Here is a 27,062-nt window from a genome sequence, read left to right as displayed (position 1 = left end):
AGAAAGTTATATTTCTTAGCATTTAAGAGTTTATCAAGCTCTTTCATAAACATTATCAAATCTGGTCCTCACTTCAACTGTAAGTAGGAAGAGCAGGTATAACTATCTCATAGTTCAATCAGGACATTCCCTCTCATACCAGGTTGCATCTCATGTCTAATTTTTAAAGCATAAGAAAGAGGAGGAGGTTGCAAAAACTGACCAATGTAAATTTTATAAGCTGGAAAGGAATTTGCAGACGTCCTATGGGTAAGACCACTCTGCGTGATCAGCACCCAAACTGTGCTCTTCATCACCTAGCTTTCTCCACCACGATACCCACCTGGACCCCAGCAACAAAAGAAGGCCATTGGGTAGAAGCGCACTCGTTGCTCCACAATGCGAATCACTGCCCACTGCTCACTTCCCAGAAAACCAGTAGACTTCACAAACTTCTTATACAGTGTCTGGGCTTGGATGAGTAAGACCTAGACATGGGTATGACAGTGAGGAGTTTGCCTAAAACTTCCCAGGTCTTTCCTCTTATCATTGTAGAGAGATCATTCTGTTAGGATCTCAAAGCAGGGAAGACTATTCTCCTGGAGGCCAGGAGACCCAGCTTTTTCCAAGAGAAAATTATCATCAGAGTGAACGTCTGTTTGGTCAGGTATTAACTAAATTTGTGTGGTTGCCAAGTTCAATACATGAGCCTTAATTAACCCTCAGGCTTTTTCTCCCCGCACTGTGGCTAATCACAATATGCATGAGAAATTAAAACTAAAAACTAACCAGACCCTCTTTTAAAACTTTAATAGGGATTGTTTTAGAAAGTATTCTATACCTAATACCCTTAAAATAAACACAGTAGTCCCACCTGATCTGTGGTTTCACTTTCCATGTCAACCACAGTCATATATTTATCTTATTGTATGTAATATTTTCATGTATATTATATATCTTATTGTATGTGATATTTCTTATTATATGTAATATTTTTTGACCATGGTTGACCACAGAAAGTGAAACTGCAGTTAAGGGGGGGAATACTATATTTATTTTAAGGGGAGAGATAGAGAGATTCTACAAATTCTACATTATAGAGAGATTCTACAAATTCTACATTATACAAATTTTATTCCAGAATAGTTATAATTGTTCTATTATTATTAGTTACAGCTATTAATCTCTTAGTATGCTGACTTATATATTAAGCTTCAATATAGCTATGTATATATAAGAATAAACATAGCATGTATAGGATTCAGAGTTATCTGTAGTTTCAAGCATCCACTTCAATCACTGGGTCTTGGAAAGTATGCCCCACACATAAGGGAAGACCACTGTTCTTCACATTGTCACTGAGCTTAAGTTCTCAATTCTATGCAAAATAAGTTAAAGTCTCTTCTTGGCTTTAAATAAAAAATAGATCATTTTTTCCTTTATTTTTGGGGGTATCTAAATAAGATATAGTTAATGAAAGAAAAATCAATTCAGAAGTTCAATTTATTTTTTGTGGGGAATAAATCAGGTAATAATCTTGGTAACAAATCTGATGAAATCTTTAACTTTAACATAATAATCCAGATCCACTCTCCAAATTACTAACCCAGTAATTTTAGTCATATAGTTTCCTTTTGCCACAGCCATAGGAATCAAAAGGAAGCTCAAACTTAATTGAGAATGTTTATGTCTATTAGAATCAGTTCACCATCTGTTGATTAAAATAGAACCAGGAAAAAAATCAGAATGCTTATTCTAAAAGCCCATTGAAGCCTAGGTCATTATGAAAAAGCAGATAGGACTCCCCAGGATGCCAGGCTTTGGGAGATCTGTCTCTCTTATCAGTCAGTTCTAAATCTAAGTCATCAAAGCTCTTAATATAAATTCATCACAATGCTATCTTTACTAAGTTGCTAATTTGAGCTAAGTTATTTCATAACCTATTTTTGAATTATCAAGGGAATTCTCCACAATTAAATTTTGTTCACATGTGGGAACCATGCAAGCAAAACAAAACATGTTTGTGGGATAAATATGTTTTGCAGGCAGGTATTTTGTAAGCTCTGAACTAGCATATGAAGAAAGGAGAAAATGATACTGAAAAGTAGCATGACAAATAAAAAGGCATATATAAATAACATACTGACCCATTATTTCAATTTTATATCATTCTGATGGTGTCAAATGAGTATTTTATAACTGCACAAATAATTTAGCACATGAACCCCAGTTAGATATAGCATAAATGCAAACTGTGACCAATAAAGAATTGAGAAAACTGTTTAATTTTTGGAAAAATGAATCAACACATGTCTTATGTTCTGGACTATCATTCTACATTATGAAAAAACAAGATGCATACTTGCTTTCTAGCCTGGTCCTCCAAGAGGATGCTTATAAATACATATTAGATTCTAATATATTCTAGAATGAGCATAATTCTCAAATAATGAATATAGGCTCTTTCTCCTACTCATCATTTGATCTTCGTAAGTCAAAAAGACTGAGTCAGTAATTAAACTGTCCAGATTTCCTAGCCATTTTCTTAAAAGTTCTAGGACTACAGGAAGAGCTTCTCCAGTCCCTCTTTCCCAGTTCCTGGTAATAATGCTTTTCACTTCCAATCTTCCCTCTCCCCATAAAGGCAGGAAGGATGGCACCATACCACAATAGTAAGGAGGCTGAGTAGAAAGCTGGCCAGGAAAATGGAAAGCCCATAAAAATAAAGTGTACTACAGACTGATGTGTTGGCAGAAGGCAGGTATTCGGCCATTGGTGATGGTGGTGAGTGCATCAGGATACACCTAGGGAGGCAATCAATGGACAGGAATACTATTACAGATACAAGATTAGAGAGATGCCTACAAAGCCCAACAAAAGTTAATGTGTATGCAATTTTACTTGTTTTGCTAGTCCTTACCCATAACACCTTGTGTTTTTTCATAAACACATTATACTCTAGTCTCTTTGCACTGTATTTCTACTTGTGTACTTTTAGCCTTGACTACACCTTATTCCAGAGCCTTTTTTTCCCCTAAAGATTTATTTATTTATTTATCAAGCACTGGGTACAGTCAGAAGCACGGGATGGTGAGAGAATTCACCAGAGCCAGAGCGGGGAACAGAACAGGCAGACTGACGAAATACACTGCTGAGGGGAGCAGCAGGCGCAGCAGAAGAGGTCTGTGCGCCATGTGGGACCCTCATCCTGCTGCCGGGGATTGAACTGGCGCTGCAGAGGCTGCGGGCAGCTTTGCAGCCCAGCACTCAACCGCTGCGCCACCAGGGGAGGCCCTCCAGAGCCTATTTTGATTACAAGTACCTTGGCCAGAAGATATGTAGAAAATTTTCCAATCTTTATTTATAGAAAAGTCTTTCATGAAAATTACATATTTATCCTTACCTGTGGCTCTGACTGAAATTGTGAAAACATTCATTGGCATTGCCCACACAGAATACAGGTATCATCAGAAGTAGAGGTATCAAGCTTGGAGGGAAATAAAAAAATTATCAGGGGGAAGAAAGAAACTTACTCAGACTTTTTCATACCCTTTCCTCTTTATAGAATATTCTCCTGTTCTTTTCCTAACTCCATGACTCTCTACAAATACATACTAAATTTCTTTAAGAAAACTATCTCAAAAACCTTAAGTATACCTTCTTTTCTAGTTCCTGCTGAAGTCGAGTGGGGAATGCATTTCAAGGTTAATGAACCCTAACAAAATTTCATAGTCTCTGGGAGTTGTGCATCCAATAAAAATTCAATTGGGTCAAAGTGAAGAAAACTTTACCAAGAAGGTCTGTGCTCAGTCTGTTTCATTTTCCATGATAACCCAGAATAACTTTCTTTTCATCGGCCCCTCCCTAGGAGCCCTTCCTTTAAATAACCAATTATGTATCTAACTAAATATAACCAGCTCCCAGTAAGAGGAAAGGATCCAGTAGGAAAAGTTACAAAGTCTGAAATCAACTTGGATGTGATGACTACTGTCAGTGAGATCCAGACCCTTTCTGGGTTTACTCACTATAAGAATTTCACCCAATGTTATAAAGGTGGATGACACCTTGAAAGCCATTTATAACAATTTTTTATGATACATAAAAAGGAGTTACAGGTCCCAAAATTTAAATATTTGTTGAAGGTCACATAGGGTGAATGACAGAAAAGGGGTTAAAACCCAAATCTGTATCTTCAAACTGCTTGCCTGTTCTATCTTGGAAAGTAGGAGCAATGATGACATATTTGTTGTTTCTTACTTAGTAAGGTTCTATAAGATCTAGGAATGACAGAATCAATGGATATAAAGAACACTGTCCTTTTATTTGTTCCCACCTGCACCCCTGAATGACAGTCTACACCTTATAGGAAGGAGAAAAATCTTACCTTGACAAAATGATCGCTATTTGACCAAGGTGACAAGTGTAATCTCTCACCTATGAGAGTAATGTGAGAGTAATGTCTTAGGAAAGTGCCAATCATGCCAATCATATTATAATACCAAGTCATCACTAACCACTTGATATAACAAAAATTCCCAAGCACCACCTCATTTCTGTTAAGAACTATTTGTTATTCATTGCTATCTCAATAAAATAGGTAGTTCTTTAGCACTGTAGTAAGGATAATTTTATCTGCATTATTATATTCTAAAAGGCAATAATAACAACAGCCACAAAGAAAGACTACAGGAAGTAGCTTAATATAAGAATTGGAAACTAGAACAAATTCTCTTAAGAAGAAAGAATACATGAAATAATATAGTAACACTCTATCTTCTAATAAAGTTTAATCCTCTTCTTTCTTAGATCCTGAGAGATGTAGATTCTTCAGAACTTATGAGTGCAGTGAAAGTCTATGTACACAATGACCAGGAGAAAGTATGACAGGCAAGGGCCTCACTGGTGGTGCAGGCAGTTGAGCGCCGCACTGTGAGGCTGTCCGCAGCCTCTGCAGCGCAGGTTCGATCCCGGCTGGCCAGTGAAAATCCCACATGGCGAGGCAGACCGCTCCTGTCTCGCCCACTGCTCCCCTCAGTGGTGTATTTTATCTGTTCCTCACTCTGTCTCTGGTGAATCTTCTCACCCTCCCACGCATCTGGCCAGTACCCTGGTTCTTGTATAAAAATAAATAAATCTTTTTTTTCATTTAAAAAAAAAAGATTTATTTATTTATTTATACAAGCACTGGGTACAGTCAGAAGCGTGGGAGGGTGAGAGAATTCACCAGAGCCAGAGCAGGGAGAAGAGCAGGCAGAAGGACCGAAGTACACTGCTGAGGGGAGCAGCGGGCGGCAGGAGAGGTCTGTGCGCCATGTGGGACCCTCCTCTGGTGGCCGGGGAGCAGCCGGGGATCGAACCGGCACTGCAGAGGCTGCGGGCAGCCTCGCAACCCAGCGCTCAACCACTGCGCCACCGGGGAGGCCCTTTTTTAAAAAAAAAAAAAAAGAAAGAAAGAATGACAGGCCAGTGTTTGTATAGTAAGATAAGGATCAAATTAGCCCTTTAGATATAAGATCTGTTAGATCTATTTCCTTTTTGGAGAAATGCCTTTTGAGTTCTTCTGCCCATTACTTGACTGGATTGTTTATTTTGTTTTTGTTGAGCTGTGCCCAAAAATAGATGACTGGATCAAGAAGATGTGGTATATAAACACAATGGAATATTATTCAGCAATCAAAAAAGATAAACTCATGCCATTTGCAGCAACGTGGATGGAGCTAGAAGGAATTATGCTCAGTGAAATAAGCCAGAAGGATGGTTTCACTTATAACAGAAATATAGGGGAACCAAATAAGACATCAGTGTAAAAAAAATAATAACAGTACAAAACACAACAAAGCAAAAACAGACAATTACAAACCAGAGATATACTGCAGGGAAGGAGGAGGGAGAGCGGTGAGAGGGAGGGAGGGAGGGGCTCAGGGGACTGTGGTGATGGTGCATGGGTGCCTTGGGGAAGGAAATTCTAGGGGGACTCAATCTGAGGGGGTGGGGGAAGCAAATATTGTCTAAAAAAATTTAAAAATGATAAATGTTAAAATGAAAAAATAAAGTATTATAGAAAAAAAAGATCTGCTAGATCTAGACAAAAGAACATTTCAAAAATCTCTAGCTGGGTTAGACACCATAAAACAATTTACAGAATGGTCCTTAACTACTAAGACTTTATGATTTCGAATAGAAAATCTTTTTTTTAATAAGGATTAATTTTTATTTATTTATACAAGCACTGGGTACAGTCAGAAGCGCGGGAGGGTGAGAGAATTCACCAGAACCAGAGCGGGGAGCAGAGCAGGCAGAAGGACCGAAGTACACTGCTGAGGGGAGCAGTGGGCGGCAGGAGAGGTCTGTGCGCCATGTGGGACCTTCCTCCGGTGGCCAGGGAGCAGCCGGGGATCGAACCGGCACTGCAGAGGCTGCGGGCAGCTTTGCAACCCAGCGTTCAACCGCTGCGCCACCGGGGAGGCCTCAAATAGAAAATCTTAAGAGATAAACTAGAAAACAAGATTTTTTTAAGGCACAGATCATATTATATTCCGGAATAACACTGTTAGGGATTGATAAGAATTAAGTGAACAATTAGTCAATAGTCAGAAATGGGTAACGGATTTGCCCTGAGAAGTCTGAATTAGGAATAGTAAACTATTTCAAGTAGAAAAGCCATATAGAATAGATAGGAAGCATTCCTGGAAGAAGACAGGGCTCAAAGAAAAACTTCGCAGAAATTTTATCACACAATTTTATGATTCCCATGGACTGGTAAACAAGAGGTTAAAAACCTGATGTTAGGCCTGGACACCAGGTGCCATTTTGTTGTCATTTTGTCTTTTTACTACTTTCCCCCAGCCTGGCATACCTGAGTTTTCTTTCTACAGTTTATTAACTTGGATGCTATGAGGAAAAGGGAGTAAAGACCCCAAATAAAAGGGAGTCACAGATCTTGAGACTAGAGCTATTCAACCTGGAGCTGCAGGCACATCACCTCCATGAGATATTCACCTTGGAAGAAATGGTCGTGAGCCCTGCTCTACCACCAAGCCGCAGCTGATTGGTGCCCACAACTAGCAACAGTAAGTGGACTTTAGTCAAATCCACTTTCCTTATTATCCTAGCCAAAGAAGTTTAATTCTTTCGTTTTCAAACTTCATTCTTAAAACTTAAATAGACACTTAGCCCCAGAAACTCAGCAAGTCTCTCTGATGCCCAGAGAAATCTCCCTAGTGTTCTTTCCTTGCCTTTTTTTTTTTAAAGACCTCAACAGATTCCTTTTTTTTTTTTTTAAGATTTATTTATTTATTTATACAAGCACTGGGTACAGTCAGAAGCACGGGAGGGTGAGAGAATTCACCAGAACCAGAGCCAGAGCTGGGAGCAGAGCAGGAAGAAGGACAGAAGTACACTGCTGAGGGGAGCAGCAGGCAGCAGGAGAGGTCTGCGCGCCATGTGGGACCCTCCTCCGGTGGCCGGGGAGCAGCTGGGGAACGAACCGGCGCTGCAGAGGCTGCGGGCAGCCTCGCAACCCAGCGCTCAACTGCTGCGCCACCGGGGAGGCCCCTTTTTCCTTGCTTTTTTTTGCTAATCAATGAACACTGAATTGCTCCTTGCCCTCACTGGTGTCTGTAGAGTCCTATTTTCAATCTTGACCAGAGGATCCCTAGAGCCCTTTCCTGGCCTGGGAGCAGGACCCCTAGTTCCATTCCACTGGCTCCCAGTGGGGAGAGCAGTGGACAGAGGCTGGTATGCTCCTAGCTTATCCATTTGTGCTACAGGAGATGCGGGGATTGGGCTGAGGGGTTATGGGCCCCCATCCCTTGTCTGGTGACATTTTCTCTAACTAAAATGGGAAATTAGTAAAATTAGTCTTTGGTGACCTCTCCTATTCAGTCTTTGGTGACCTCTTCTATTTAGATCCTCCTTTTTTTATTCTTTCCTGTACTCATCAGGAGGTTTCCTATGTTTAATTCTTATTCTTACATGATTATCAATGAATCTCTGATAATAGGCATAGTGATAATAGTTTAGGGCAGAAGCCTTGTGAGGGTATTTAAAAAAATCTTTGAGGCTCCTGGTATAAACCTACAACGACAGAATAATAGTGGGGTTAAAATTCTAGAGGAGTTTGTCTTCTTGGAACAGTGTCATAGCACAGGTGATAAAGAAAAGAATGGTATATGCATTTTCAAGCACAGAAGCAGTAGAGTATGAGAGCTAATCTTATGTCTACCCCTTCCTTTTCCTTCAAAGATTGATTCGTTCTGCCGCCAACAGTGCACATCTCAGAAAAATACTCTCCTACGTTGTCTCAATCCTTGGTTTTTGATATAATGGCAACTTCTTTAAGGAATGATTGCATGGTTGAATAATTTCTCCCCAAAAACTCCAGTTAGTCTTTTGGCTTCTGAATGAATTAATTCTGCTACCTATAAGGTGGCTGAACTTTTTAGATATTCATCTGCTTGAAGGGAGGAAAGTGAACTAATTGTTTCTTTGCATTATCTTGCAGCCCTAGGATTCTATTAATATGTAGACAAACATGTAAAAGAATAGACAGCCATTAATCAAAGAAAGTGAAGGAAAAGATAAACCGGGGCCTCCCTGGTGGCGCAAGGGGTTAATACGCAACCTATGAAGCTATATGCAGCCACTGCAGCACAAGTTCAATCCCCAGCCAGGGAGATGATCCATGTGGTGCAGTAGACCTCTCCTATCTCGCCCACTGCTCCCCTCAGCAGTGTGTTTCAGTCAATCTGCTTGTTCGGTTCCCCACTCTGTCTCTGGTGAATCTTCTCACCCCCCCACACCTCTGGCCTGCACCCCAGTTCTTGTATACATAAATAAATAAATCTTAAAAAAAAAAAAGCTTGAAAAAGCCATCGAAGGCTCCAGGACTCCTCCTTTAAAAAAAAAAAAGAAGAAGAAGAAAAGATAAACAGCTGGCATTACACCAAACTAAAAAGCTCTGTACAGCAAAAGAAATAATAACCAAAACTAAGAGACACCCTACTGACTGGGTGGAAATACTTACACTCCATACAACTGATAAGGGACTGATTTCAAAGATCTACAAAGAGCTCACATGACTCAACAAAAACAAAGCAAACAATCCAGTCAAAAAATGGGCAGAAGAGCTAAAAAGACACTTCTCCAAAGAGGAAATGCAAATGACCAACAGGTATATGAAAAAATGTCCAACATCACTTATAATCAGGGAAATGAAAATCAAAGCCACAATGAGATACCACCTCACACTGGTGAGAATGGCCTATATTAAAAGAACTGACAACAACAAATGCTGGTGAGTAAAAGGAACTCTCTTACATTGTTGATGGGAGTGCAAACTGGTCCAAGCACTATGGAAAGCTGTGTGGAGGACCCTCCAACTACTGAAAATGGAGCTACCATAGGACTCTGTTATTCTACTGCTAGGAATCTACCCAAAGACACGAAAACATTAATTCGAAAGGAAACATTCACTCCTATGTTTACTGCAGCACTATTCACAATAGCTAAGATATGGAAACAACCCAAATGCCCAAAAACAGGTAACTGGATCAAAAAAATGTGGTATTTATACTCAATGGAATACTATTGAGCAATCAAAAAAGATAAACTCATGCCATTTGCAGCATCCTGGCTAGAGCTGGAAGGGACTATGCTCAGTGAATTAAGTCAGAAGGAAAGAGAAAAAAAAAATCAGATGGTTTTACACATAGGAGCAACACAGGGAAACCAAACACAGATCAGGAAAAAAAAAAGACAAAACTTCAGGCAAACTATAAATCGGTGACATTCAGTGGGAAGGGGAAGGGAGAAGGATCAAAACAGAGGAGGGAAGAGTATAAGAGACTATAGTGATGGTTCATGGGTGTCTTGGTGGTGGGAATTTTATGGGGATTATACCTGAGAGGAGAATGAATGATGTAAAAAATAAATTAAAAATAAAAAAAAATTTTTTTAAAGGGATTCTCTAAAGCTCTTAAGAAAACTTGTGTGTTTTTCTCCTGTGCTTTTTCAAACTTCTAAAAACCTCTCAGCCTGGCTGGATTTACATTCCCGAGGCTATGTTTCAGAGGCCTCTACATTTTTTGTGAGCGTCCACTCTAGCCCAGCGGCAGGTCAGACTCCAGCCAGTTTTATCTTTACTGTCCCTGTCTCTAACATGATACGGAAGGAGATGTGGGGCTCTCCTGGGTTTCTCAGCAAAATAAAGGGGATAATGAGGGGATCATTGAAACTTTCCTCTATACCTCCCCCTTCCCTCTATCTCTCTCTCTCCCCCAAATTTTATAACACTTCTGCAGGCATTTAGAAATGTAACTTTTTTTTTTAAAAAAAAGATTGATTTATTTATTTATACAAGCACTGGGTACAGTCAGAAGCGCGGGAGAGAATTCACCAGAGCCAGAGCGGGGAGCAGAACAGGCAGAGTGACAAAATACACTGCTGAGGGGAGCAGCGGGCCGCAGGAGAGGTCTGCGCGCTATGTGGGACCCTCGCCCGGCGGCCGGGGATCGAACCGGCGCTGCAGAGGCTGCGGGCAGCTTCGCAACCCAGCGCTCAACCACTGCGCCACCGGGGAGGCCCTAGAAATGTAACATTTTTGTATATTTATTATGTAACCTGCAACTTTACTGTATTTGTTTATTATTTTTTAAAAGATTTTCTTTTTTATTTATACAATAGCTGGGGTGTAGGTCAGAGGCGTGGGGGGGGTGAGAGGATTCACCAGAGACAGAGTGGGGAGTAAAACAGGCAGACTGAAAACACTGCTGAGGGGAACAGCGGGCGCGACGGGAGAGGTCTGCTGTGCCGTGTGGGAATCTCCCCAGCGGTCTGGGAATCGAACCCACACTGCAGAGGCTGCAGACAGCCTCACAGTGCTGTGCTCAACCTGCTGCACCACCAGGGAGACCCTGTATTTGTTTATTTTTTTTTTTCCTAACATATTTTGGTGAGTCTTTAGGATTTTCTGCTTAATATGCCATCTGCAAATAGTGACAGTTTTTACATATTCTTTTCCAATTTGAACACATCTTATTTGTTTTCTTGGCTAATTGTTCTGACTGGAAGCTTCTAGTGCTATGTCAAATAGTAATGGTAAGAGTGGGCATCCTTGTTTCTGCTCTTAGCAGAAGAGTCTTCAGTTGTTTACCATTTAGTATGATGTTAGATACTGGCTCATACTACTCTTAATTATCAGCTCTGAATAAAACTTACCAGGGAAGAGGTGCTCTGTCCTCTCTGGTTGTGTTTCATCCTCAGTTCTTTGTACAAATACCAGATGTAATTGACAGTGTAGAAAAATGAGGAAATGTAGAATATCTAGGTAAAAAAAAAAAATCAAAACAAATCATCATAACTGCATTTCCTTCAACGTACTGTTTTTTTCTACAATAAGAATCCTACCTATTGGTCTATAAGTAGCTTAACTATCCATACCATGAAAAACTGGATCAAATCAAGAATTCTATCCAGGCCTAAATATGCCTGTTTGCTTATTTTATCCTTTTAAATATTCTGAAGAACAGCAGCATTACCCACCTCCTCTCACTCAGCTTTTTCATTTTTATGAAGATACTATAGAAACTTTTTCTATTTTATTTCTTAATTGAAAAGATCATAAGGATTTTCATTTCTGCTAGCCTAGGTTATTTGAACCAAATTTTCCATTCAAAAGAATCAAACATGTTAAATAAAACATTTTTATTTCTTTAAACGCATCAAAGCACTGACAATATAGCAAGGAACCAGCAGGACAAAATTCAAGGAAGGAATTTCTGTAGTACCTTTGATGAAATAAAGGCTGCCTGATGGCACAAAGGACCAAGTTGCAGCACTATGAAGCTATCTGCAGCCATTGCAGCACAAGTTTGAGCCACACGGCACAGCAGACCTCTCCTGTCTCCCCCACTGCTCCCCTCAGGAGTGTATTTCAGTCAATCTGCCTGTTCTGTTTCCCACTCTGTCTCTGGTGAATCCTCATCATCCCCTTCACCTCTGGCCTGTACCCCAGTTCTTGTATGCATAAATAAATAAATCTTAAAAAAAAGTTTCCCTCCAGGGCATCCCCGGTGGCGCAGTGGTTGAGCGCTGGGTTGCGAGCTGCCCGCGGCCTCTGCGGCGCCGGTTCGATCCCCGGCTGCTCCCCAGCCACCAGAGGAGGGTCCCACATGGCGCGCAGACTCTCCTGCCGCCCGCTGCTCCCCTCAGTAGTGTACTTCGCTCCTTCTGCCTGTTCTGTTCCCCCCTCTGGCTCTGGTGAACTCTCTCGCCCTCCCGCACTTCTGACTGTACCCAGTGCATGTATAAACAAAAACAAACAAACAAATAAATAAATAAAAACATGCCTCTTAAAAAAAATAATAAAAAAAAATAAAAAACTATTAAAAAAAAAAAAGTTTCCCTCCAGCTTAAAAAACTAAAATCTAAACAAAGTATATTAAAACACTTTTCAAACACTGGGAAGCAATCCAAAAAGAACAATAATCTTTGATTTTTTGGTTTTTTTTTTAAGATTTATTTATTTATATAAGAACCGGGGTACAGGCCAGATGTGTGAGAGGGTGAGAGGATTCACCAGAGACACAGCGGGGAACAGGACAGACTGATGAAATACACTGCTGAGGGGAGCAGCGGGCGCAACAGGAGAGGTCTGCTGCGCCATGTGGGACCCTCACCGGCCGGCTGGGATCGAACCTGTGCTGCAGAGGCTGCAGACAGCTTCACAGTGCAGCACTCAACCACCTGCGCCACCGCGAAGGCCCCAGAACAATAATCTTTGAAAGTAGAAAAACAAGCATCTTGAGCATAACAAGTGTCCTAGATCACTAGCTGTAAAAAGTGAGTGCAGTAGGAGGAAATCCAAGCAGGAAATTCAAATTTTTGGTGAGTTGAGGAGACAAAGTGCACCTTTTGGGAAGGTCAAGGCAACTAAAATTTCTTTAACAAGGGAGTAAGTCCACTTTTATGTACTGCTTTTCAATCTGTTGAAGTCCTCGAGGGGTAAAGTATCATGTGTATCCTATGTTATACACACATAGCAGGAAGGTTGCTTTGGAATTTGGTGTGAATCATGCTAGTTTCCATGGGAACATGTTACTGTTCCCCAGATTACTCTAGTTTATTTGGTTTGCCACAAGGAGTCACTATATTCTTGAAGTGTGCAAACATAAGCACACCCCTTGTCTACAAACACCTTCAAATTTTTCCCATTTTTTAAATATTTTATTTTATTTTATATATTTTTACATCATTTTTCATTTTTGTGCAATGTGTGCATTTTCATCTTGGTTATATTCTGGTTTTGGAGACCCCACTTACAGCCAGCAAAATAACCTTGCACACAACCTTCCAGCCCTATTATAGAGGTCCTGTTCCCAAAAGGTCTTAGTTATTTGCCCCCAAATCTCAGCAACAGGAGGGTGCAGAGCAAAGCAGTGGGGGTGAAGGTGGGGTTTCAGCAGCCCACTGAGGAGGACTACAGGCACCACGGGGTGGGTGTGGTGTGGCAGCGTACATCTGAAGAGGTATGAGCCTGTGCCACAGAATCAGAGAGTGTTGTAAATCAATGTTATCTCAAAAAAAAGTTAAAAAAGTTAAAACAATGAAAAGCACACTAAGTGAGACACAAAAGGTCACATATTGAGTGATTCTATTAATACAAAGTATATGGGTTGGGGAGTTGGGAAATACTGCTTAATGAGTAAGGAACTTTACTTGGGAATGATAGAAATGTTTTGGAACTAGACAGATATGATAGCTGTACTACATTATGAATGTACAAAATGCCACTCAACTATTTCACTTTACATTTAAAATGGTTAATTTTGTTCTATGAATTGTATCTCAATAAGTTTTAAAAATTTGTCAAAGTACATTATCAAGAAAATGAAAAAGCAACCTAAAGAATGGGAGAAATATTTGCAAATCATGTCTGGTATGGGCTTATTATTCAGAATACATAAAAACTCTTACAACTCAAGAATCTAAAGAGAAGCAACCCAATTAAAAGTGAGTAAAGTACTTGAATAGACATTTCTCCAAAGAAGATACACACAAGTGGCAACAAACACAGGGAAAGATGTTCAATATCACAAATCATTAGAATACAGATCAAAACCACAATAAGGTTCCATTTCCAAACTACAAGAATGGCTGCAGTTTTTTTTTAAAAAAATCTTTCAAAATGACTGTCAGACACAATGTGGGGAAATCAGAACGCCTGTACATTGCTGATCCAAACACAAATGGAAAAACAGTTTGGTGCTTTCCCAAACAGTTAAACACAGTATTACCACAGTCATGAATTGCTTAATAACTGGAATACATTTTGAAAACCTCTTGTTCGGCAATTTCACAGGTTTATGAATACCACAGGGTATAATTATATGAAACTAGATATATAGCCTACTAAATACCTAGGCTGTCGAGTACACTCTTATCGGCTCCACTATTTATGTGCAGTCTGTCACTGAGCTAATGACACAAGCACCAAGCGTTGTATAAAATTCAACAATTACACTCCTACGTATATAACCAAAAAAAAAAAAAAACAAAAACAAAACAACCGAAAACAAACAAAGTGGACAATGACATAGAGTAAATGTGAATCCTGACATGACTGCACACCAGTCCTCTGGTCAACAGTCTCCCCTGCCTCCCAGCACCAGTGTGCCCTCTGTGACACACAGATAAGACACTCCAGGGAGCATGGTTTTATTCATCGATCTGATTCTCTTGTCCTTTACTTTCCTCTTGCTGTCAGTTAGAGACATTCTCTGCAAAGGAAACATAAACCTTAAGAAGCAATAGTAATTTCATTTTATCCCAGTAGAGGGAACCAGAAACTATATTTGAATGATTCATCTATCCCACCACTAGTTACATAAACTTTCTAAATTTGATCTTTCTTGACTGTTCTTAACTTTGACAATTGTGATTAACATTACCATTCTTTAAAATCACGTAGAAGTGATTAATTATAAATTTATCATCTCGACTACTTTATATACTTTTGAGAAGCTCAGGTTCATGAAATCTATTATCTTTATTTTCCTAAAATCAAAGTGTGTGTAGCAGTTATTGGATGGCTCCCGTGATTAAGGACTAGTTAAGTATTTTCTGAATATGTTGGGACCAGTTTTCAAAAGATCTTTTCTGTAAAGGTTTTCATGATCAAAGAAAGAAACTAGAAATCTAGATTCAGAAATTTGGGTATCTTGTTTGTTTAGATCGGATGACGGGTTCTCTTTCTTTACTGTGACTCTTGGAAAATCACTGGTCTCTTCATCTGCTTATGAAAACAAGGAATGTCCTTTCTCCTCCCACTCCCAGCTTTTTCCTCAAGAACCATTTAGAGGAGAATTTTGAAAAGTAAAGACATTTAATCTAAACTGACCAAACTGTGAAAGCCAGAGATAGAAAAGGAAAGTGAACTTTTACCTTTTATTTGCATACCCCTCTTAATATTCTAACTTTATAGGGTACTTATATAATTTTACAAGTTATACATACCAAATTTTTTCATATAGAAAAAATTAAAAGTGAAAATGTTCCATTTTAAAGGAAAGCATGTATTTCGGTGTTGGTTTCCAGGTCTATAAACAGTGTTTTAAACTAGGTAACATAATGCTCCAGTAACAGAGAAAAGAGTAAGGTTTAGGTTTGCTTTTATTACATAGTAAGAAATATAAATTTGGTTTCTGCTACTGGTTTCTGACACAAAGCTCCTATAACCCCTCTGGAATTTTCTGGATGATAGAGCATCTTTTGTTCTATTAGGCAATTCTTGGTGGATAGCTTCAGAATGGGGCTGGCCACTAGATACATCAAGCCATAATTCAAGGCTTGGAATTATCAGCCCAGTCCTCATGATATGGAGAGGGGCCAGAGATTGAGCTAATTAATAACTGATCATGACTACATGATGAAACCCTCCCCCAAAATCTCTGAACTATGAGATTCAAAGATCTTCTGAATTGGTAAACAAAATTCATGTACCAGAAGAGTGGCACAGCCCAACTCCATGGGACAGAAGCTCTGGTACTCAGGACACTCTCAGATCTTACCCTATGTACCTTTGTAATAAACTGGTAAATACAAGCAAGTATTTCCCTGAGTTTTGGGACCCATTATTGCAATTCTTGAACCTAAAGAGGAGGTCATAAGAATTTCCAATTTGTAGCCATGTCAGATAAACATATAAGTAATCTGGGGACCCACTTATTGCAACTGGCAACATACGTGAAGTGCAGTTTTGTGGTACTAAACCCTTGACCTGTGGGTTCTATGCTAACTCTGAGAAGTTACTGTCAAAATTGAATTGTAGACTGCTCCAGCCCCTATGGAAAACAATATGGAGGGTCCTCAAAATATTAAAAATAGATCTACCATGTGATCCAGCAATTCCACTTCTAGGCAACTACATGAAGAATACAAAAACACTAATTTGAAGGGATATTAGGTTCTCCATGTTCTTTTCAGCAGTTTTTACAAAAGCCAAATTATGGAATCAACCTAAGTGCCCAAAGAAAAATGAGTGGATTAAAAAAATATGGTATACGGATGGTCTCACTCATAGCAGGAATTTAGAAAACCTAAATAAGGGACCAGAAAAAATACTAATTATAATAAGGTAAAAATCAAAATCAACAAGCAACTATAAACCAGAGACACACTATGGGGGGAGGGAGGGTGAGTGGGAGAAGGGAGTAGGATCAAAACAAAGGGAGTTGGAATTGTATGGGGACTATAACCAAGATAAAAATGCATATAATTATGCAAAAATGAAAAATGATGTAAAAATATATAAAATTTTAAAAAGTGGTATACATATACAACAGAATACTATTTAGCTATAAACAAAGATAAAATCTTGCCATTTGTGACAACATGAATGGAACTGGAGGGGTTGATGCTACATAAAGTAAGTCAGAAGAAGAAAGATAAATACACGATCATTTCACTTTTATGTGGAATATAGAGAAACAAAACAAAGAGTCAGAAAAAATGTAACCAATAAAAAACCCTAGAAATCTGAATGAAATTGAGGCCATAAGATGGGGAAGGGAGGGAGAAAAGCAAAGAGGGAACTAGAGGCACAATGGGCTATATGGTAGAGGGCTGAGTGTGCCTTGGTGTGGATGTGATGTGGTGACATACACCTGAAGAGGTGTGACACCAAGCTTTTGAATTACATACAGTATTGTAAGCCAATGCTACCTCAATTAAAAACAAAACGTTCTTTAAACATAAAAATACAATTTAATGGGTTGCAAGGCTGCCCTTAGCCTCTGCAGCACCGGTTCGATCCCCGGCTGCTCTCCGACCACCAGAGGAGGGTCCCACATGGCGCACAGACCTCTCCTGCCACCCGCTGCTCCCCTCAGGAGTGTACTTCAGTCCTTCTGCCTGCTCTGCTCCCCGCTCTGGCTCTGGTGAATTCTCTCACCCTCCCGCGCTTCTGACTGTACCCAGTGCTTGTATAAATAAATAAATATTTAAAAAATAAAATAAATAAACAAATAGAAAAAAATACAATTTAAAAGGAAGTAAAAAGATTTAACATGCTAGCAATAATTAAAAGAAACATGAAATGGCTATTTAAATATCAGAAAAAGGAAATTTTAGAGTAAGAATGTTATCAATCATAAGAATGTCATTTCACAAAGACAGCTGGCTCACTTAATAGGAAAGAAAAATTCCATTTCTTATGCCTCTTATAACTTCAAAATGTGAAGTGGAAACTAATGGAACTGTAAGGAGAAATATACAAATCTACAATTACTGTCAAATTTATCACTATCTCTTAATTAATAATGAATTCAGGAAGTAAACAAAAAAATTATCATGAATTTAGAAGACTTGAGCAGCATTATCAATCACCTTGACATCATCAACATTTATAGAACATTCCATCTGACATCAGCAGAACACACATTCTTCTTAACTGCATACAGAACATATATCAAGATGGATTATATTTGGAGCTATTAAATAAATTTTTGTAATTTTAAAGGATTCAAGGGCCTCCCCTGGTGGCGCAGTGGTTGAGCCCTGGGCTGCAAAGATGCCCGCAGCCTCTGCAGCACCAGTTCGATCCCAGGCCACCAGTGAGGGTCCCACATGGCGTGCAGACCTCTTCTGCCGTGCCCACTGCTCCCCTCAGCAGTATATTTCATCAGTCTGCCTGTTCTGTTCTCTGCTCTGGCTCTGGTGAATTCTCTCACCCTCCTGTGCTTCTGACTGCACCCAGTGCTTGTATAAATAAATAAATAAATCTTAAAAAAAATTTTAAAGGATTCAAGTCGAACAAAGTATGTTTTCTGATCACACTGGAATTAAATTACATTTTTTTAAAATACCTGACCTAAAGGTTTTTGATTGCTGAGGCATCCATTTCAAGACATCCATCTCAAATAAACACATTGCCAGCTGCATGATACAGCTACTAGTAAGACAACCAGATGAGGACTTAGGACATTCCTACCCACGTATGTCCTTTATTCAGAAAGTCAGAGTAATCCAGATTAAGTGACTATTGAGTGACTATTTCTCCATTTCCTCGCCCTAGTTCCCACTCTTACATTTAAATTAGACAATAAAGAGTGAACCCTTGGAATCCCAGTTCCCTTTCAGCCCCAATAATGGAAGAGCTACAGGTCCATGCTCACTACACCCTCAGTGTATGGCAATTTGGCATGCTGTGTATCCTCTAGAACCTGTGAGTTCTAACAAACCATGTTTCTCAAAATTCTTTGCTGATTTCTTATTGAAGTCCCTTCTGTGATCATAAGTACCACAAGAGTTGGCCCAGCCATAAATAGGGGGGATATGTCTGTGTATCTCATGACTAATGATTGCTCAAGTGAGCACCACACTACCATCAAAAGGCTTGGGACTAAAGCAACAATTTCAACAGCAGAAATACCCATGGAAAATCCCCAAGTGTTTGGAAACTAACAACATACTTCTAAATAACTTAGGAACTAAAGATCAAAGGGATAATCAGAAAGTGTGAACTAAAAAAAAAAATGAAAATAAAACATAATAAAATCTATGCTAATTATATTTGGGACACTGCCAATGCAATTGTTACAGGGCAATTTATAGCACAGTCAATTATTTTTTTTTTTTTTTTTTATAGAGGCATGCTTTATTTATTTGTTTGCTGGTTTGTTTGTTTGTTTTGTTTATACATGCACTGGGTACAGTCAGAAGCGCGGGAGGGTGAGAGAATTCACCAGAGCCAGAGCGGGGAGCAGAGCAGGCAGAAGGACCGAAGCACACTGCTGAGGGGAGCAGCGGGCGGCAGGAGAGGTCTGCGCGCCATGTGGGACCCTCCTCTGGTGGCCGGGGAGCAGCCGGGGATCGAACCGGCGCCGCAGAGGCCGCGCGCAGCTTCGCAACCCAGCGCTCAACCGCTGCGCCACCGGGGAGGCCCCACAGTCAATTATTTTTGAAAAGAAGAAATATTTTGTGGTCTCCCTGGAGGCCTATGGGCTAAATCTCAATGCTATCACCTCTATGGCCCGAGTTCCATCTAGCCCAGGGAGATGACCCACATGGCGCAGCAGATCTCTCCAGTCTTGCCTGCTGTACCCCTCAGCAGTGTATTTCAGTAGATCTGCCTGTTCTGCTCCCCACTCTGTCACTGATGAATCTTCTCACACCAGCACCTCTGGCCTATGCCCCAGTTCTTTTTTTTCTTTTTTTTTTTTTTTTTTAAGATTTATTTATTTATTTATAGAAGCAATGGGTACAGTCAGAAGCGCGGGAGGGTGAGAAAATTCACCAGAGCCAGAGCGGGGAGCAGAACAGGCAGAGTGATGAAGTACACTGATGAGGGGAGCAGCAGGCGTACGCCCCAGTTCTTCTATGCAAAAAAAAAAAAAAAAAAAAAAAAAGTCTAAGGTTTAATAACCCATAAGACAGTTTGTCTATTAAACCCACAAACTTCCCTGTAGTAAGTGCTGTCCTTTGTAGTGTGCAGGTAATACTAGTTGAAATTTTGTTACTCTTAATGAAACATCTCAAATCAACACCATCAATTTCCAATTTAAGAAACTAGAAGATTAAATTCAATACAAAGTAAGCAGAATATAGGAAATAACAAAAGCTAAATTGGAAATGAAAGAAACAAAAACAATTGAGAAAATCAATGCAACCAAAAACTGATTCATTGAGAAGATCAATAAAGACAATAAATTTCCAGCTAGATGATTAGGGAAAATATACAAATTGCCACTATAAGGAATGAGAGAGGTAACCATAGCTAGAGATTATAAAGTATCAAAAAGATAATAAGGGCTAAAGAAACTTATGCCAATTAATTTGGCAATTTAAATGAAATGGACAAGTTCTCTAAATAACCAAATTACTTAAGCCACTTATAAAAGAGATAGTCCCACATCTATTAAAGAAATTAAAATCACAGTTTAAAAATCTCCTTTTAAAAAACTTTTTATTGCAGTGACATTGGTTTACAACACTATATATGAGTTAGAGGTATAGGATCACCCTACCCCCAAGGCACCCATAGTCCTCCACCACGGCCCATTGTGCCTCTTCCCCACTTTGCGCACCTCCTCCCACTTTTGCTCCTATAGCATCAATTCTTCTGTCAGATTTCTATTGAGTTGGTTTTATCTGACCCTTTGTAAGAACGTTCTAGAAAGTAAATATCAAGCCCAAATTGCTTCACAGATGAATTCTATCAAACACTTAAGGAAGAAATAAAGTAACACTATACAAATTCCAACATAAAACTGAAGAGGAGGGACACTTGCCAATTCATTCTATAAGCTAGCATTACCAAGTTATCAAAACCAGACAAAAGTATGACAAGAAAAAAATTACAAAAATACTTCATGAACATAGATGAAACAATTCGTAATGAAGTTTTAGCAAATCAAAGCAAAAAAATATACGAAAAGAATAATACAGCATAACCAAATGAAATTTATCACAGAATTATTTTAACATTTGAAAGTAAGTCAATGTAATTCATCATGTTAAAGTACTATAAAATAAAAATGAGTGAACATTTCAATAGATGCAAAGAAAAGCATTTGGAAAGAAATACAATGTCCATTCCTGAATTAAAAAAAAAAAATCTAACAACAAAAAACCTTTTTATCAAATGAGGAATAGTAGGGAATTTTTTCAAGTTAAGAACTTAAAAGAGGGCCTCCCTGGTGGCGCAGCAGTTGAGCACTGGGTTGCGAAGCTGCCCGCAGCCTCTGCAGCGCCGGTTCAATCCCAGGCTGCTCCCCGGCCACCGGCGGAGGGTCCCACATGGAGCGCAGACCTCTCCTCCCACCCACTGCTCCCCTCAGCAGTGTACTTCGGTCCTTCTGCCTGCTCTGCTCCCCACTCTGGCTCTGGTGAATTCTCTCACCCTCCCGCGCTTCTGACTGTACCCAGTGCTTGTATAAATAAATAAATAAATCTTTGAAAAAATAAATGAAAGATTGTTTAAAAAAAAAGAACTTAAAAGAGAAAGGGAGGATAAAAGGCATCCAAATTGGAAAGGAAAGAGTAAAACTTTTATTTGCAGACAATCTGATGAGCCACATAGAAATGCCAATAGAATTTACAAAAGAGATGTTAACACTAATGAATATAGCTAAGTGGTGGGATAAAAGATCAACATAAAAATCTTTGACTTTTCATACTGACACAAATTGGAAATTCAAAGTTTAAAAATATTTTCAATAACATTAAAAATATTTAAAAAACTTCTGTAAAAATCTGACAAGACATGTGAAACACTTATTCATGGAGGAGTACAAAATATTGCAGAAAAATATTTAAGAAGACCTTAAGCAAATAACCAAAATATCCCCTGCTCATAGCTTGGAAGACTAAATATTGTTAAGCTGACATATCTCTCCAAATTGAACATTCATTTATTTTTTCCTTCTGAACACTTATTTGGCACACTTCCTTTGAAACTACTGGGTTGTCAGAAAAGTCATGACACATTTTTGCAACAGATGGCACTAGCTCATTTTTGGAAGTATTAGAGTCATTCTCATCTATGTTATTGTAGCCATTGGACAGTTGGCAGCTATAGATTCATTCCAAAAAAATAAGAGATTTGGTTGCATTATGGAGCTTTTACAAATTGAAGATGAAAAACTAAACTGCATTTTCACCATATTTTACTGTTTTACTTTCATAAAGGGAAAAACGCGCGTCAAGCTCATGAAAGTTGCATAAAGTTTACGGTTACAATGCTCTACAAGAACGTCAGTGCCAACGATGGTTCACAAAAATCCATGCTGGTGATTTTGATGTCAACAATGCTCCTTGGTCAGGGAGGCCCACTGAGGTTGATGAAGGCAAAATCAAGGCAGTAATTGAGTCAAACTCATATTACAGGACACCAGAAATAGCAGAAACATTGAACATACATCATTCAAGCGTTCACAACCACCTGAAAAAACTGGGATACGTAAGCAAGCTCAATGTTTGGGATCTTCATGAAATCAAAGAAGTTCATTTGATGGCGTGTATAAACATCCTGTGGAATGCTCAATAACATAAGGAAAATGATCCTTTTTTATTTAAGATTTATGTATTTATTTGTTTGTTTGTTTGTTTATTTATTTATTTATACAAGCACTGGGTACAGTCAGAAGTGCGGGAGGGTGAGAGAACGCACCAGAGCCAGAGCGGGAAACAGAACAGGCAGACTGACGAAATACACTGCTTTGAGGGGAGCAGCGGGCGGCAGGAGAGGTCTGCGCGCCGGGGATCGAACCGGCACTGCAGAGGCTGCGGGCATCTTCGCAGCCCAGGGCTCAACCACTGCGCCACCAGGGGGGGCCCAAAAATGATCCTTTTTTAAGCAACTGATAATGGTGACGAGAAGTGGATTGCTTACAACAATGTGGTGCGCAAACAGCCTTGGTCCCGACATGAGGATCTGCCTCAGACGACACTGAACGCAGATGTTCATCAGAGGAAGCAATGCTCTCCGTGAGGTGGGATTTTAAAGGGTGTCGTGTTTTGCAAGCTCTTACCAAGGAACCAAACAATCAATCTGAATGTGTACTGTTGGCAATTGGAAAGTTTGAATGAATCCATCATCCAGAAATGTCCAGAGCTCATTAATTGTAAAGGAGTTGTGTTCCATCACAACGTGAGACCACACACAAGTCTGATCATCCATCAAAAATTACTGAAGCTTGGATGGGACGTGCTGCCACATACACCACACTCGCCTGACCGTGCACTGTCAGACTTCTACTTGTTTTGCTCTCTTCAAAACACCTTGTATGGTATAATGTTCAATCAGATGAGGCTGTAAATCAGCACCTTGTACAGTTTTTCACTGATAAAGATAGGTCCTTCTATGAACGAGGAATCATGAAGTGTACTGAAAGATGGCAAAAGGTTATCGAACAAAATGGGTAATATATCATTGATTGATCTTTGTTCTTTATATAAATAAATGACCTTTGAAAAACATTGAAAAATTTCGTCATGACTTTCCCAACAACCCAACAGGTTATTTAGGAAAATTTTCTTTTATTCTTAGAGAAAAACCTCACAGAAATGGGATCCCAGTCATTCAAATGCTTTAAGCACCCCACTCTTTCAGGGTCTCCAGTTGGTTTTCATGTTTAAAAACTGGTCCATCGGGCATATTTCTAACCAAACAGACTGACTTAACTGAAAATAATTTAGAACATCAATGTCCACTGATGAACTTTCAATCTTCCCAAACTTACTTTTCTCAAAATTTAGTTGGTCAGTCAATGGCTCTAAAACAGGTGAAACCCAATGGGATACCTATTCTGAGGCCTCCCAACATTTCAGGACCCTAATATTGCTCCTCTGCAATATACTTTGCAAATTAACTACGGTAAACAAAAAAAGAAAAAATGGCTCTGATATTTCTATGCACCTTTAGAGTCATCGTCCTCCTTCTGCACCACCTAATCTTCTACACAATAATTTTCTTGCCAAATTTTCCCTTTCCTTTGAACTGATCAGAAACTCCCAGCTCTTCCCACTCCTGTATTTCTATCAGCTTGGTGAGACAAGCCTCCAGACTGAGAATGAGTTTCCGTGTGTCCTTACTGACACAGGAGTCACACTCTCTCAATGCTCAACGAAACTGCTACCAAGCAGCTCTGCCTCTGAGTGCTAACACAGTTCAAATAGTGGAATTCTCTTTAAAAAAAACTCAACAGGTTACTATATTTGAACCTATTTCCTTCTCTTTAGGCCCTTTAAGAAACACCTATCCTTTTCTCCTTACTTCTTCTTCTCATATTCATTTATGAGGTTGAGACTTCTTAGAAAAGTACCATTCTGGGACTTCATTTTCTCAAAATGGGGAAGTAATTCTATTGTAGAATTTGACAGTAGCTATCAAAATAGCCAACTGGACCCATGAAATGACCCTCTGACATCCTTTATGTGCTCCATTTTGGAAGACATTATAACTTATTCTGGGGACACTGGTTATTTGTCCCTGTTGGGTCAGTTATTTTATTATTTATTATAATAATTATATAATGTATTATTACATAATATAATATAATTATAATAATATAGTATATATGGTATTATAATATATAATCATTATAATTATTTATTATAATAATTATTTTATTAACTGCTCCTCTCCTAACTCTTTATTGCTGTAATAGCCTTAGCACTGCTGTTCACCCTTTTAATGGGCAAAATCTTCAACTGATACTGGCAGAATTCCCAAAACCTCTCCCCAGAATTAATCAGTATCGGGCCTCTCGTGGTGGCGCAGCGGTTGAGTGCTGGGCTGCGAAGCTGCCCGCAGCCTCTGCAGCGCCGGTTCAATCCCTGGCTGCCAGCGAGGGTCCCACATGGTGCGCAGACCTCTCCTGCCGTGCCCACTGCTCCCCTCAGCAGTGTATTTCGTCGGTCTGTCTGTTCTATTCCCCACTCTGGCTCTGGTGAATTCTCTTACCCTCCCGTGCTTCTGACTGTACCCCGGTTCTTGTATAGATAAATAAATAAATCTTAAAAAAAAAAAAAAGAATTAATCAGTATTCTATAAATGAAGACGCCCTTCAAGATCTTAAGACCTTATACAGGATCACAAGACTCAGGGCCTCATTAACTCCTTTAGCAGTCCCTATTATACCCTTATAATAGCTGCAAGAAAACCCAGGCCAGGAATGGAAGCTTGTCTAGGACCTCCAAACAGTAAATAACACATTCTCTCAGCACTCTTGTTCCTAACCCTCAAATGCTATTGATATCCATTCCCAATGAAAGCAAAATTTTCACTAGAGTAAACCTATACAATGCATTCTTTAGCGTTCCAGTTGATGACACCAGCCAATATCTTTTTGCCTTCATTTGGGGGGAAAAAAAAAACAGTAATATACTAGGACAGTTAATATCCCAGGGATTCACAGAGAGTCCTTCTTACCTTCCACAAATCTCAAAGGCTGATTTAAATTATATAAAGTTATCTACAGGCCATACTGTGTTACAAGTTGACTTGCTTCTCTGCCCTTCTTAGACCTCTTCACAGGAAGACAGCATCTACCTGCTAAAATATTTGGCCCCTGGTCTCCCTGGTGGCGCAAGGGGTTGAGTCTCAGCACTATAAAGCTATCTATAGCATGAGATCGATCCCAGGCCAGGGAGCTGACACACATGGCACAGCAGACCTTTCCTGTCTGGCCTGCTGCTCCCCTCAGCAGTGTATTTCAGTAGATCTGCCTGTTCTGCTCCCCACTCTGTCTCTGGTGAATCCCCTCACTGTCACCCTCTCACCCCCCTGCACCTCTGGCCTACAGCCCAGTTCTTGTATGCATAAATAAATAAATCTTTAAAAAATAAAAAGAAAACATAAAATGATTTGCCCTAAGGTCTCCAAAGAAAGACTGCAGTTTGCTCAAACTCAGGTTTGATATTTGGAGCACCTTATCTCAGAACAAAGATTACGTTTGGATCCAGACAGCCTTATGGCATCCTGAACCTTCCCAAACCTAAACCATTTACAAGGCTTTCTTGACTAGCTAATTACTGTCACACCTGGATTCCAATATTCTCTCATGTGGCCCAGTCATCTTACTAGAAAACAACAAACCTGATCTTATTACTTGAGAGAATCAAAATGATATATCATTAGGAGTCCTGAAAACAGCTTAATCGAGCTCTATACCCTTGAACTTCCTAGTCATCACATTCTTTTTCCTTTTTTGTATGTGAACAGAAAGTGAGTGCCCCTGGAGTACTCATCCCAGAAACATGACGTTCATCATCAACCTATAGGTATTTTAGCCAGTAACTGGGTTTTATAGCATAAGGACGCTTCCTTGTCACTTAGTCATTTCTGCCACTGCCCTTTTGAGGCCACTGAAGAAATAATGATGAGATCCCCTTTAGCCATTTTGTACACTATGCAGAAGTCCTCCTTCATTCCTACCAGGCTCAAATTTTTCAGTCCAGTTGCTTTACTTCCTATGAAATTATTTTATTAACTGCTCCTCTCCTAACTCTTTATTGCTATAATAGCCTTAACACTGCTGTTATTCCTTGCTTCATTGACAAAACCCCTCAGTCACTTAAGTTTTGATAGAACATCTTTTATTCCTCATGAGAGTTTAAAGTAAACTTCTCTAGTTAATGTAGATTTTTTCCTAGTTTATTGGTGATCCTTATTTAAAGGATGAAAATGGTAAATACCATGCTGGATGGTATCCTATTTTAACACCTGCTGAAGTAGTTTTAAGCAGCACCTTTGCCTTTGACCCAACAAGCTGAATTATGTGCTCTTACTTGGGCTTGTACTTTAGGAAGGGAAAACTGCAAACATTTATACTTATAACTGGTATGCTCTGGAGTAGCCCATGACTTTGGTATGTTATTTAAATGTTACAGGGCAACCTCGCTCTTAAATGGGTTGCCTGACTATGGGTCCTCATCTGCGCGCTTAAAACGTACACTGCAGGCATTCACAAAAGGTTAACAAAGGTTTATGCACAAGGGAAAGGGAATTGAGGAAATGTACAACTCAGGGAGGAAAGAGGGAGATAAATTCTTAAATGCATCCTACCCGTTCTGCCAACCTGGAA

The 27,062-nt window shown here is 39.5% G+C and overlaps 1 protein-coding gene across 4 annotated transcripts in view; it reads right to left on the bottom strand.

Annotated features, from left to right (window-relative positions):
- The window catches only part of TMEM116 (transmembrane protein 116), a 77,250-nt gene that overhangs the window by 30,869 nt on the left and 19,319 nt on the right, over positions 1-27,062 (bottom strand). For all 4 annotated transcript variants that reach the window (XM_054695331.1, XM_054695329.1, XM_054695330.1 and 1 more), the window contains exons 5-9: positions 11,197-11,301; positions 4,364-4,413; positions 3,383-3,466; positions 2,645-2,783; positions 323-467 (exon numbers count right to left, since the gene is read on the bottom strand). In XM_054695331.1, the coding sequence (XP_054551306.1) occupies positions 323-467; positions 2,645-2,783; positions 3,383-3,466; positions 4,364-4,413; positions 11,197-11,301 (523 nt within the window). The remainder of the gene's footprint in view (positions 1-322; positions 468-2,644; positions 2,784-3,382; positions 3,467-4,363; positions 4,414-11,196; positions 11,302-27,062) is intronic.

The sequence above is a fragment of the Talpa occidentalis genome, unplaced genomic scaffold (genome assembly GCF_014898055.3).
Source record: "Talpa occidentalis isolate TD23 unplaced genomic scaffold, MPIMG_talOcc4v2.1 talOcc4.14, whole genome shotgun sequence".
NCBI classification, from domain to species: Eukaryota; Metazoa; Chordata; class Mammalia; order Eulipotyphla; family Talpidae; genus Talpa; species Talpa occidentalis.
This window is presented reverse-complemented; position numbering and strand designations above follow the sequence as displayed.